The sequence below is a fragment of the Lotus japonicus genome, chromosome 3, assembly GCF_012489685.1.
Source record: "Lotus japonicus ecotype B-129 chromosome 3, LjGifu_v1.2".
NCBI classification, from domain to species: Eukaryota; Viridiplantae; Streptophyta; class Magnoliopsida; order Fabales; family Fabaceae; genus Lotus; species Lotus japonicus.
Window position 1 is genome coordinate 47,421,666 of NC_080043.1, and position 14,404 is coordinate 47,436,069.

The 14,404-nt window shown below is 37.4% G+C and overlaps 1 protein-coding gene across 1 annotated transcript; it reads left to right on the plus strand.

Annotated features, from left to right (window-relative positions):
• Positions 1–204: 204 nt before the first annotated feature.
• Positions 205–6,353, plus strand: LOC130743124 (chromo domain-containing protein LHP1). Its single transcript, XM_057595244.1, has 6 exons — positions 205–705; positions 931–956; positions 1,093–1,179; positions 1,578–2,339; positions 5,292–5,352; positions 5,831–6,353. The coding sequence occupies exons 1-6, from the start codon at positions 325–327 to the stop codon at positions 5,879–5,881; spliced, it is 1,368 nt and encodes a 455-aa protein (XP_057451227.1). The 5' UTR covers positions 205–324; the 3' UTR covers positions 5,882–6,353.
• Positions 6,354–14,404: the final 8,051 nt, after the last annotated feature.

Genomic DNA, 14,404 nt, shown 5'->3' on the forward strand with positions numbered 1-14,404 from the left:
ACTACTTGATTTCAAAAAAAAAAATACTACTTAATATTTAATGGAAAAGGGGGGGAAAGGAAAACTATTGGCGGGGCAATGAGAGAGTGAACAAAATCCTTAAAAAAAAAAAGAAGACATTTTTTTTTCTTACATTAAAAAAAAAAAGAGAATAAAGGGAGAATTTTTTTATAAACCCCAATAAAAAAAAATGGACCCAAAAGGAAAGGATTTTTGCATAGATTGACAACTCACTTCTAAAAGGTCACAACATTTCACCTTTGATGTTGGTGCTGTGCATTTCCCTCTGATTTCTGCTCCTTCTTGTTACTGTTTCTCGCTGACATGAAAGGTGTAGGGAAGAGGAGGACAACCTCGGAAACGTCGAACGATGCTGCTGGTGCTGTCGATTTCGGTGTTGTAGATGGAGGCGGAGGCGGAAGCGGAAGCGGAAGCGGAGGAGGAGGAGGAGGGTATGCTGCAGATGGTGCTTCTTTTGCTGAAGGAGAGCATACCCAGTTGCAGAAAGGGGAAGCGGAGCAACCCCGTGTGGAAGATTCGGAAGAAGAAGCTGCAGATTATGATGATGATGAAGAAGAAGAAGAAGAGGAGGAGGAAGAAGATGAGCATGCAGATCGGGTTGCAGTGTCTGGACCGGGAAAGGGTCCCATTCTCCGTGAAGGTTTCTATGAAGTTGAAGCTATACGTCGTAAGAGGATTCGTAGGGTAAAGTTTCTTCCTTTCTTCTTCTTCTTTCGTCATGGGGTTTATCTTGCTCTTGTTTTTCTTCTTCTTTTTCTCAGTGCTTTTTGCTTATCTCAGAGTTTTTTTTAGCATGTGGGGAATTGTTTTTGGGTTATTTGTTTGTCCTATTTCATCCTTGGCCTGACTGTGTTTGTTTTTTCTTTTTCTTCTTTATGACAATGTGGATTTCAAATGTTGCAAATACAGGGTCAGCCGCAGTACTTAATCAAATGGTGAGTGCCCCCTTTTGCTGCATTGTCTTTTGTTGGTATTGATTGATTGGGTTTGTGACAAAACTCGACTGTGAATTTTTATATAAACATTTTTATGTATTTATTGATTTGTTTGTTTGTTTATTTATTGCTGAAGGCGTGATTGGTCAGAGGGATCCAATACTTGGGAGCCTCTAGAAAATCTTGCGAGTGTTCCTGATGTTGTTGCTGCTTTCGAGGCTAGGTATTCCCTTTTTCTTCCCTGAAATCGTGGCATTTTTGTTTGGACCTGTGTCAATTTAAGGGTGGGTGCGTGTGTGTTTGTGTGTTAGTTGCATTCACTGTGAACCATCTTTCATTTCTCATCTCAATCCATAACAAGAGTTTGTTTACTTTTTATCTTGAAGTCTGTGTTAATGTATGTTTGTAATGGTGCTCACGGATATCCAAACATAGCCTAAATGTGTAAAGGTGCATTCGAATTTATGTATCTTTTTTTATTAGTTTTGTGTTTGCTGTGATTACTAATGGGCTGTGTATAAGCATAGGTCTATGGCTGTAATTTAAAGATAGTGGATGGATTTTTTGACTGCATAGTTTAACTGGTTTGTTTACAAATATTTTTTCTTCATGGTTTTGAAGCTTGAGATCAGCAAAGAGAAAGCGCAAACGCAAGCATGCGGTTCATCACATTCAGCCTAAGAAGAGGCTGGAGCGTTCTGCCACTCCTTACAGCCTCAGACAATTTCCGGCAAATACACCTGACAACCACCACACACAGTCTGCCCCTCTCAACGATATTAGTATTCCTGATATTCCTGCCTTTCCCCAGACTGTGCTTTTTGCGGATGAAGTTGAAAATAATGGTGATGCCAGCAGTCTCGGAAACTCTAATCATGCTCATGGTAATAGGTCTGCCGATGCTCCAGAAGCAGTTGTTGAAAGGAATGAGGAAAATGATTATGATCCTAAGCTTAGCGAACTTAGAGCTACGACCACCAACGGGTATGAAGGAGAAAACCTCGCAACACAGTTTCAAGAAACTCAACATTCAGTAGGAACTCGTCATGTTGATGGTCAACTAAATGGGGATTGCACAGAACCTGGTCAAAGTGGCCGCTGCAGAGGAGCTAAACGGAGAAAATCTGGTTCTGTTAAGAGGTTCAATAGAGATTCATATGCTGGTGACGAACCCGTTAATACTCAAAGACCAGTTGACGTATCTGCTGTTACAACTGAACAAGTACAAACAGGGGCTGCTGATAATGCGGGTCCAAATGGCCATAAGAGGACGAATCACGCTAGACCTGCCTGCACTATTGTCAAGATTATTAAGCCAGTACGCTATTCAGCTGCAGTAGCTAGCAGCATGCAGGATGCTTCAGTAACCTTCGTCGCTTTGAGGTTAGTTACTCAACTGACAAATGTAAATTTAATTGCTGTGCATTTGTTTTTACAGTATGCTTGCCAAGATAAGTTGATGTTCTACTTCTTTGTTTGAAGAATTTTGTTTTCCTGTGATTTAGTTGCTCTGTATAGAAATGAAGAATGATAGTCTGATACATATTTCCACTCATCAATAATAATTAATGAGAGCATTGGTTCATGAAATTAATTTTCATGGTTATTCCTGTCCTTTATTATTATATGTTGGAGAGAGACAGTTTATCAAGCTGCTGTTAATAAATGAAACCAGCCGTGGAATATGCAACATCATTTATATACTTCTTATATTTTAATTGATTGAAAACAAATTTTTATGATTAATATAGAGTGAAGTTCTAATGTGTCTTTAAATTTATTTTATGAATGAAGCTTCATTCTTTTTTGTTTCCTTTCTACAAATTGAAGCTTGAAATTATTATGCCTTTAGTAGGTGATTTTCTTTTCCTTGGTTAACAAATGGAAATGGTTCTTAATTCTTGATAATGAGAAGGGGAAATTTAATTGAATTGAGAAACTGAGATGTCCTCAATTCCTGTGAGAGCCAGGTAATGCAACTGAAACCAACACTCCGGCACCTCAACAGTTTGTGCTTCATAGCTCTCTGATAAATTTCTATTATGGCATCTAGTGTTTGTTTCCAATTCTAAACCATGGCTTCCAAAGCTTTTCCTCTTCCTCTTTTCCCACCTTGCAAAAAGCCTACATCCTTAAATCTGCAACAACCACTGACAAACCCCTCTTCTATGGAGGTTGTTCTTGCTTCAGTACCAGGCACAATTTCACTCTTCATTTTTGTAGAGCTTTTTAAGAAGAAGTTCCTCTTGTGGAAGCACAGAAGCAACAAGGTGAACTAGTTACTGATAAGGATTGACATCTTGTGAATTTCATTGTGAATCCAATAATTCCACTGTGATTTTTTATTTATGAGGATTGAGATCTTGGAAAGGTGAACATTGCCTATTCTGTTTAATTCAACAAGATTAGTTGCTGCTTTATTGGTGACAATAATTGTAATGGTGCTCCATTCTCACTTGTGTCACTGGACGTATTAGAATTTGGATTCAGCCCGATTCAACCCCAAAAGCTAGCTCGTAAGGGGAGGATTGTCAAAGCTTTTATGAGGATTGTTTGGCCATATTTCTAGTTGATGTGGGATCTTAAGTCTTAACACAGGCCATTTGCAATCAGGACTGGATATCTGGTGTGCGCAGTCTGTGGAATTGACGACTGTAATGCAGGGAGTCTAAGGTAGCCGCAATGAAGGTGGAAATGTAGGGGGTGGGGGTGGCTGCAATGAATGTGGCTAAGGATTTGCAATGAAATATAAATTTAGGTCTGATATGAGATAGATCTAGGGAAAACTCTGATACAATGTCAGGATTTTGGCTTGACTTAACTCGAAAAGCTATCTTGTAAGGTGAGGATGGCCAAAGCCTTTACCAGGACAATTTTGACCATATCTCTAGTCAATATGGGATTTTAAGTCTTAACAGGATCCGTGCATTCTTGGCCGTTGTGGTATCTAGGCCACAACTATTATCATGCCCATGCTTATGCAAAGGTTTGCCAACTTCACACTGAACTTCTCAACATGACGAGAGGAGATCAAGCCATTTCTTAGTTTCTGCCTGCTTATCTCCATTGTTGACCCTGCTTTAGCTCAAGAACAGCAGGATATCATTATCAAAGGATTACTAGGAGAATATATTGCCTAAATCACCCTGGTTAGCAGCAAATATGAACCTTTTCAAGTTGTAAAAGTTGAAGCCCTTCTCACTCAAGAAGCCGGAATTGAAAAGGTGTAAATGCCTCAGTCTCAGCCAAGGTGCTCCCACTGACAATTCTGCGCTACAGTGTTCAATAATCAATCCTCCTCAAGCTGATGTTGCGGAAACAATACCTTCTGCGCCCTCTCCGTCAAATTATGTACTATGTTTTGGTGGAGGTAGAAGTAATAGATTTCGTAGAAACCATGGCAGAGGTGGTCACGATTCAATTCAATGTCAAGTCCCTTAGCACCAAATTCCGTCTAGTACCTGTACTATGAAGTTGATGATTCGTAACGGACTAATTTGGTGACGTTTTGTATCTTGAGGGAATAAATTAGTGACCAAATTTTTAGGAAGGCTAATATAGGAAAACGTAAAATTGGAGATCAACTTGAGAGTTTACTCAAAATGTAATATGTACAAAAAAATGAGGATGCTAATGTATTCTCAGCAAAGACACAAATGTATTCTTTAGTAGCTGTCAACTTTACTAAAACTCTGATTATATATTAAAATATAATTTTAAGTTGTATATTTAGTACGAAAATAGTTCTTTTAGAAGTCATAACTTTGGATACCAAAAAATTGATATAAACATTTACAGCCTTGTTTCATGCAATTTTTTCCTGTAATACAATAAAAGCCTTTCCTCACTCGTATAGTTGGTGGCATATATGAGTCAAACAATGCCATTGTTTTTCATAAAAAACAAGGTTTCCGGATAGGCTATTTAGATGATGATTTTTTTTAAAATGGTTTCTCATAGGTTTTCTTTGGTTTTCCCTATCTCTGTTTCTTGGATCATTATGCTCCATTTGATAACTTCTCTTATTGGGGCCCTAAGTAGCAGACATAAGTAGGTCTAGCATTTTGCTGCAAACCCTTGATTGTGTTTTTTACTCATAACAGGGAAGTGATATGGTAACTGGAGAAGAAATGTATAGGAACAAAGCAAGTTTTGAATGTTTTCATTTATATTTTGTATCTAATGAGGCTATGACAGCCTATCTACAGTTCAATTTTGTTATGTAATTTTATTCCTCAATTTGTACTTTTACGCTTCTTGTGTTGAATGAGCTGGATTATTTTATAATCTTGCAACATGATTATTCTCATAAAGCTTATCTGGTTAACTTTATAGGTCGGATGGAACAGAAGTGTTGGTTGATAACACATATCTCAAGGCATACTATCCCATTCTGGTAATCCTCATATCTTACTCTTTTGAGTGTCATTTTAGAAGAAAACTTTTGTTCTGATATATCTACCTGTTAATTTAGAAGTTCAAGTCTTCAAGATGTGGTTGATTTTATTTTGTCAATTATACCCTTCATCTAATTAATAATTTAGAGACAGAATTGTGGAGGTACATGCTTCATTTCCCTTAAGCAAGATCTAGAGTTCAAGTCTTGTGTGTGGGGAAAAAAAGTCTGCTGGAAGAGTTAGCCCCACGGTGATGTGAATGTTCCCGGCTCGATCAAAATTGCCTCCTGTAGAGAATACCCGTGTTAGGAAGTTAGGCAACAAACGATGACATTAATTTTTTTTAAACAACGCAGGAATATAGACTGTTGAATTTGATTATTTCGGTGTCAATTTTGCATGGCTTAGATGGCTTATTCTATTATGCTTCCATTGCCATTTTTTCACCTGAAGCTGATGTTTTTCCTTATGTTCCAGCTAATCAATTACTACGAGCAGCATCTCCGCTACACTCCTGAACATTACTGAACAGATAGATTATTGGAGCTTCCTATGTGTAGTTAGATTTTCATGTGTTCCCTAGAAGTGTTGTAGAATGTGGTGCTTTTGTAGATGAAGATAGTCAAGGGTAAGGAATGCATTGTTTGGTAGTGATAGGTATATTGCGATTTAACCAGTAGTTTATGGTTTACATACTGTGATGCATGCTGATCCATGATCTGTTGAGGACGGGACAAAACTGGATATTTTCAATGCCTCAGACACATGAGGTAGAGGATTGGTTTATTTAAAAGTTTATCAGGGGCAACACTCTCTTTTGAACTGAATCGAAGTTTATGGAAGTTCTTGTGAGTAATTTACTTTTGCATACCATATTTTGGGTACTCTTTGGTCTATTGACTTGTTGATTCCAACTATGTAAGGGAAAATTCACAACTGTTAAGATGCATGGTACCTTTTAAATTGAAATTGCATGCGATACCAATTATCTTCCTTGAAAGGAGGGCTTTTAATCTTTGATCTTAGGCCTGTTTGAAGTAATAGTAAGTTTTCAAATTTTTAGGTTGACTCGATTTTAAAATGATTTTAGCTAACTTTTCAAAATAAATACATGCCACACCAATGTCCTTATCAACATTGTAATTCTACATTTCTTTCCTCCACCACCATTGCTATTATTGCATGCACCCTAAACGTCCAATATCAGACACCCTTCATTGCCATTGTAGCCTGACACTGTCAATCACGGTAGCTGATGCCACCATTGTCATTTGGCATTGTTCGTCTGACACCTTTCGTTACCTCCTCCATGACTAATATCCTTTAATGCAATGCCAATGCCATCCCATTTTTATTTCTCTGTTTTTTTTGCTGATGACATCCTCCTTTTTACTAATGGAATGATTTCTCAAGTTAAAACTATTCATGATACTATTAATATGTTCTGTAAAGTGTTCGGGCTTAAGGTCAATATCTGTAAATCTAAGGCTCCAGCAGTTGTTAATGCTCCTAGATCAAATAAGGAAAATATATTTGCCATAACTATATTAGTTTTACAGCCCCGTTCGATTCGTACCTTGATTTTCCTATGGTGCTAGGTTGGGTTAAATCAAGAGCTATGGTATATGTTACGAGAAGAATGCAACGAATGCTATCTCTAGTTTAATAATTTAACCATAAAATTGCTGGGCAGCACATGTTTAGTTGTTTTACATTTTGCTAGCAGATCATGTGGCAGAAACGAATTTCGTCTCGTACCACAAATCATTCCTCTTAATTCAAGGCATATAGTTCGTGAACATGTAACTTGATTTCAAAATGACCTTAAGGAATGTTTTTTATTTTAGAGTGCCTATAGATTCACACACGAACGTATCTCTGGAAGAAATCAAGGCATGCATATTAAAAACCTCACTCTAGCCTCTAGTATTATCATTCCTCAATGATACATCAAATACCAATACACCTCACTCTCTCCGCTAGTGTTATTTAAAACCCACTTGGATCGACCGGTCGAATTAGTGCGATTAGAAACTGATCATGAATTATTAGCATTGAAGCTGAGGGGCTGAAAAACGGGTTGAACCGGTTCCGCTCGTTTGGTTTAGTGTTAAAATCGTTGACTCGGTTAACCAACAAGGAATTTACAAATCTAGATGTTGTAGAAGCAACACGCCAAACCATAAAGATACATTTAGGCTATGTTTGGCATGTTTAGCTGAAAGCTGAAAAGCTAGCTGAAAGCTTATAAGCTAGCTGATAGTTGAAAGCTGATAAGCTAGCTGAAAGCTGATAGCTGAAAGCTGAAAAACTACGTGATTGAAACAAAAGTGTTTGGTAGAACTAGCTGTTAAACAAGCTGAAATTGTAAAATGACATAAAAGGACATACTTGTATAATTATTTTTATATTTAACATTACTTTATTTTCACATTAATACCAATATGATATTAATATTAAAATTATTATCACTTTAAATATTTTTATTAGCTATAGTTATATATCATCTTAAAAATATAATATTTATTTTTATTTATTTTTATTAATATAATATTTATAATACTTGTGGTGCGTAGCGGTGTGGCGGGAATGGTGGCGGAAACTGCATACGTAAGTGTGAGGGGAAAATAAGTTTAGTGCTTTTATAAATATATAAGGGTAATGGTAGAATTTTAATAAAATAATAAGGATAAAAATGAGAATAAATTTAATAAGCTATAAGCTACCTGAGATAGCTTATAGCTTAAAGCTTTAAGCTACTAAAATAAGCTCCTTCACCAAACACTTTTGAAGAGCTTTTAAGCTAGTCAAATAAGCTTTAAGCTAGTCAAATAAGCTATAAGCTAGCTGAAATGGCATGCCAAACATAGCCTTAGCCTTCATACTTCAGGCACGATGTTTTGTGGACTTGTCAAGGGATGCTTAGCTGAACTCTCGCTCGGTTGGTGTTTGAATCGAGCAGTCTTCGTTTGAGCGCCTCTTCGTGTGATCAAGACTTAAAGGCTAGGGATGTTTGACCGAGGCTCGCTCAAAGATTCCTCATGTGGTGAGCCATCCTACTAGGTGGCGAGTCATCTTGTTAAGCAGCAAGTCGTCATTCCGAGTAGCCTACGGCGTGTTAACTCAACCCTATTGGGCGAGTGATATATCATTGCAAAGAGAGAATTGACATTTGGACCTTATTTGTGCACACCCAAGTCCAGATAAGAATTAAGTTTAGAGTTTAGTCTTTCCTACTATAAAAAGAAAAGATTGATTGTAATTACGAGAGTTCACTTCATTTATCCAAAAGCAGTTAGATCTGAATCATTCCATTTTCTGATAGGGTTTGAAGCTTGTCCACCATTTGTGTACCTTACGTGAACAAAAACATATTTAACCATTGAATTTGTTGCCCTAAAAATCAAGGCAAGAAAATTACACACCAGAAGAGACGACTAGAAAACTTGTGGTTGGCATCCAACTTTCGACACCTTGAAACGGCTTCCTTTCATTGTTAATAATACTATTAATTATTCTAAACTTCGTGTCTTGAGAAAATGGTAGAATTATAAAAATGGTACTCACTGCAAGAGACGTTGGGATAGCTCAACCAAATAGACATTTGTCACCAAATAGAAATATTAAATGTAAGTCATTTCTATCTGCAACAACCAAATCCTTCACTATTTAATTCTTCCATATATAAATTGCATTATATTTCTTCATTTAACATTGTAGTTATTGTAACACATGACCTGAATGTGAAGATGGAAAGAGGGCCATCACCATTGCTACCTTCTATATTCTTGCTGGGATTGGGAATGCTTATCTACTGGTCTAATCTGATGTCTATTTTATTCACGTCATTATCTTTATTTCAGTTGGCATCAGAAGCTGAAAAGAAAACTTTTGCAATATTGATCCTGGTTTTACTTGTTCTTTTAGTATTTGCTCTTCTTTACATTCCTTCATCATTTCCCTTCTTTGGCAAGTCATCTTATGGTGTAAACCGTAATGTCAGCATGTCCAACCATGATTATGATGGATTTGAATTCGGCTTGGGAACATTGCTCTTAGTTTTGCTCTTCATTCTTTTGTACCATTTGATTTGAGACCATATTGTAGATTCAAACAAAGGGCTTAGGCATGCTCTCTTTGTGCCCTTGACCCTTTCCATAAACCTCTCAGTACTCATGTAGTTGTTTAAAATAAGATAAAAGAAATTCTAGTGTGCAAGTTGGATGTTAAATAATGTTTTATGCACTAAAATATTTCATAGGATTTTCAGTTCTTACTTGATTGTGCCTAATAAATAGGTACTCACATGAAAATTGCTCTAAGTTATTACATTGAGTGAGTGGTAAAGTGGTTTTATTCCTATGAAAAATTGAGAATTTATTCAACCAAGATTTTGTTTTGTATTGACCTCTTGGGCCCAATATTAAGCCCAACGAGCGTCGACCACGGTCCAAGAAGCGACGACTTCGGCCCACATGGCTAGAAACATTACCACATTATTCAAATATCTTAATATCTTTGACCAAAAAAAAAATATCTTAATATCTCGGTTTAATGTTGGGGATGATGTGACTAGCTAAGTGTCACTTTAGCTTGCCTACGTGGCAAATTAACACGAAAACTACTTATATGAATACTCTTATGTTTTGATGTTGAATACTTGAATACCTATGTATTGTTTGCAAAAGTAGAATGCACTATATAGGATTTGTAATAGTGTTCTCATGTTTTCATATATATCATATGCAAAAGTGTCATATTTATACAATAGTGTTGGAAGCATATTGATTTTAAGATGATTATCAATTTATGGTGTTGTGTGGATGAGCTAATATCACTTGTAAAAACACTAAATAAATGCATCACAAAATGCGACATTAATGAATTGAAAAACTCACCGAAATTCTTTTGATGTATTGCAATAAAAAAAGACTCTTGAAAATGGTTTCATATTCATTTGCAGGAAACAAAATTGTGTTTCCTAGAATTGCATTTGAAACCATTTTAAGAGCCTTTTCCCCAATGTTTAGGAAATCGGACCGACCGGTTCAATCGCCCGGACCGAGAAATCGAACACCTCGCTGGTCTGGCATGGTGCCAAAACCGGAAATTAAATCTGACAAAAAAACCGTAAAACCGGCCTGAACCGGAAAAAAAACTGGTGATATCATGGGGTTTAACCAGTTGGTAGAATTTTTTATTTTAAAGAGATTTAATACTTTGCCTCACATTTAGGACTAGTGCTTAGCATCCCTACGGAAATATTGACCAGAATAAATGCTTATATCTCCAAGTCAAAATCATAATTGAGTAATTTTTCCAACGGTTTAATCAAGTTTTTGGTCCCTAACCTTTGCCATATATATGGCTTTAGTCCATCGCCGGAGTAAAAGTGGGGATTGGTCTCCAGTTTTTGGCAAAATGTTTAGCTTTAGTCCTTCCGGCCGGTTTGGTCAACGCTGGAGCTTCGCCAGCTAATGTGACCCTTGCCACATCAATTAATGAGTCCACATGCTTTTCTTTTTCTTTTAAATAAAAAAAACCATAATTAAAACCCTTAATTAAAGTCCCTTCATTTAATTAAATAAAAAAATCCTAATCTTCAACTTCATCATCAGAATCTACTTCAACCTCCACCCCAACCAAACCCTTTATGAATCATCATCATCATTTTCCATCAACTTCACTATTCATCTTCTTCTTTTTTCCATACTCAGATCAATTGAAAATCTCTGGATATGGGTTTTAGGTTAGGGTTTTTGTTTTCTGATTTCTCTAGATTGGGGTTTCTGGGGTGGTGCTTTGGTGGGATTGGGGGTGGTGACTCCTCTGTTCTGGAAATGGAGAAGGGAGAGCTGGGATTTGGAAAGAGACAACCTAAAAGCGACATGCAAGAGGCAAAGACGCCTCTTTTCCTTGATCTCACTTTGAGTATCAGAGGTGGTGCTTGGTGGTTGAGTTCGCCAAAAAAGCAGAGAAGAAAATGGCGATGGTGGCTTGCCGGGAACGATGGCAATGGCCTCCACTGTTTTCCGGCAAAGTTTCTTTCCCTCTCTATTCTTCCCTTGACTTGATTTCTGGCTCCTTTGACCCCGGACCCTTAATCGGGTCGAGTCCTTCGTGGGTCAGAGCTTGCTCCCTCTCTGCAGTCTCTTCCTCCTCTGTGCATTTTTCTAGTTCTGAAGATGTTAACGTTGCAGGGGAGGATGCAAGTTCTCGAGATCTAGTTTCAACGAGTAATGATGTAATTGATTTGGGGCTTCCATTTCATGTCTGTGTGATGCGTTTCTGTTTGATGGTTGAGTAGAATTGGGGTGCTTAAATTTGGTAATATATTAAGAAAAGGAAATTGATTTGGGATTAAAGAAAGCCTTAAACGGGTGCTTGATTCATGGAGCTAAGTTTGAGAAAGAGGGATGAATGTTCTGAAAATAATTTGAAGATGAAGAATATGATGAAGATAATAGAAGGATGTTTGAAGAAGACGAAGAATAAAAAAAAAAAATTAAGATATAATTAATATTTTTTTCAAATGAAAACAGAAAAAGAAAAGCCACGTGCACTCATTAATTGACGTGGCAAGGGCCACATTAGCTGACAGAGCTCCGGCGTTGACCCAACCAGCCGGAAGGACCAAAGCCAAACATTTTACCAAAAACTAGGGACTAATCCCCACCTTTACTCCGACGAGGGACTAAAGCCATATTTATGGCAAAAGTTAGGGACAAAAACTGGATTAAGCCTTTTCCAATTAATACTATACTTTCTGCGCTAATATACAGTCATCATCCCTTGATTTACGTGTTTTGACTATCAATATATTAATTATTTTCATAGTAAACTATAAGCATTTATTATTTCTCACACTCCTTTAACTTTTTTTTAACAATAAGTGATATTTCATTAATAAAAGAGAAGTCAAATCTGAGGAGAGAACCCCTTTAAGCTGACACGGTACTCCTCGATACCCACAAAACAGGAATTGGACAAAGCAAAATACGAATTGGGAAAAAAAAAACTAAATTAGAAATAACTAAAGCTAAATACGAATAATACTGTACATGATTCTTCAAAGCATTAACCACGACTTGTTTGTCAATCTCCACTTCTATCTAAAAAAAAACTCAACTCCCAGGAGCGCAAGGCCTTGGCCTCCACGAGTGCCACCGTCCTCACAGTAGGCCATTTCAAAGTTGCTGATGCGAGCACTTGGCCATGAGAATTCCTTAGAATGTACTTCCTTCATTTTAGAAAGTTTGTAGTTTAAGGTTTAACACAAAGAGTAAGAAATCAATTATTGATAGTATAATTTGACTAGATTGCCCTTATTTAATTTTACTAGTATGATATGCAACTATTAAATTATACTTAGATAGAGAAGAATGTAACTAATAGAGAAGAGTTGTCGTTGGTTAATATGAAAGGTGATAAGTGAGAGAAAATGTATTAAATGAGAGTATAGGTGGAAAAAAATGGAGAAAAATGCATTGGCATCCTAAAACAACAAACTATTTAAGATATTGAAATCATACCCAAAACTACAAACTTTCTGGAATTGAGGGAGTAGCCAAAACCCATGACAGATCCAGAGGGTACAACAACATCTACATTGACTTTAATGGTACCCAATTCTGGAGCTTTCCATCCACTCCCGCTTCCATGACGTCGCCGAGCAGAACCTCAAAAACCTGAACCACTAACAACAAGGGAGGAGTCCACCGAAGCTAGAGCCAAAGCACGCCAGAGCACGTAATCATATGGGAACCATTGCTGATCGAAGCACCATTTATTCCTCCTCTCCCATATCGCCCACAGTAAAGTTAAATCAGAATCACTAACCCACTCATTTTCTATCTTAAGAATCTGAGACAACCATTGAACCAAGGAAAAACTCTCGGGTACATGTCAACAGGGGCAGATTTACCACCTAGCTAGCTAGGGCCAGTGCCCTAGCACTGAGAAAAAAAACATTTTTTTCTTTGGACCAGGTTAGTTTTTTGGCCAAAAAAAAAGGAAAAAGGGCAAAATTGAAAGGCAGAGACTATTTGGACCATCCCTCTTTACTATCCACACCATCCCCTTAAGTGCAAAAATCCATTTATACCCCCAACAAACGTGAGCATTAGACAGAACATAAGGGAAATCGACGTCTGTTAAATTCAAAACCTTCCGCAATCAAGATAGCGGTAACTACCGCAGTCAAGATAACTGTAACTTCCGCTATCTTGATAGCTGTAACTTCCGCTATCAAGATAGCGGTAGTTACCGCTATCAAGATAGCGGACACAACAAACGTGAGCATTAGAAGGGAAATCGACGTCTGTTAAATTCAAAACCTTCCGCAATCAAGATAGCGGTAACTACCGCAGTCAAGATAGCGGTAACTTCCGCTATCAAGATAGCTGTAACTTCCGCTATCAAGATAGCTGTAACCACGTTCATATCCCAATGTTATCAAAGGCTTCCTTTTTGCAGATCCGTAGTCAGACCTAATCACAATAACAACATAACCATTCTCTTTACCTACACCGCGAGCCCAATCAATAAGATCAGCGGGGGATGCCATAATGCTCCTAATAGACAACAAACTTCACCAAGTCAAACACTAAAACCAGAACCTGCAACAAAAATTGTAATTTAAACTACAGTAACTTCCGCTATCTTAATAGCGGAAGTTACAACTACCTTGATAGCGGACGTTACAACTATTTTAATTGCGGAAGTTACCGCTACTAAGATAGCGGAAGTTACCACTACTAAAATAGCGGTAGCAATTAAACGTCCGCATTTTAAGTGGCGGAACGAACCAGAACCCACATATTCAACCCAGATTTACGTGAAAAACCCGTAAAAATCCCAAAATCTCACCTATTTTGAGCCTCTAATCTTCTCTTGATCTCACCCACTTATCTTCTACACTGATTTGGAGCTTCAAGGTGTGTGATATATTGATTTAGAAGATGAAATAGAGATGGGGGAAGGTGAGAGTGGAAGAGGAAGAAGGAAGAAGAAGGTGAGATTGTGAGAGTATTTTTTTTTTACTGCTTTGTA

Excerpts from the sequence above, each read along its gene's own strand:
- LOC130743124 (XM_057595244.1), top strand. The coding sequence starts at position 325 with ATGAAAGGTGTAGGGAAGAGGAGGACAACCTCGGAAACGTCGAACGAT. Across the intron at positions 706-930 it reads GTCGTAAGAGGATTCGTAGG|GGTCAGCCGCAGTACTTAAT; the intron begins GTAAAGTTTCTT and ends TTGCAAATACAG. Across the intron at positions 5,353-5,830 it reads AGGCATACTATCCCATTCTG|CTAATCAATTACTACGAGCA; the intron begins GTAATCCTCATA and ends CTTATGTTCCAG.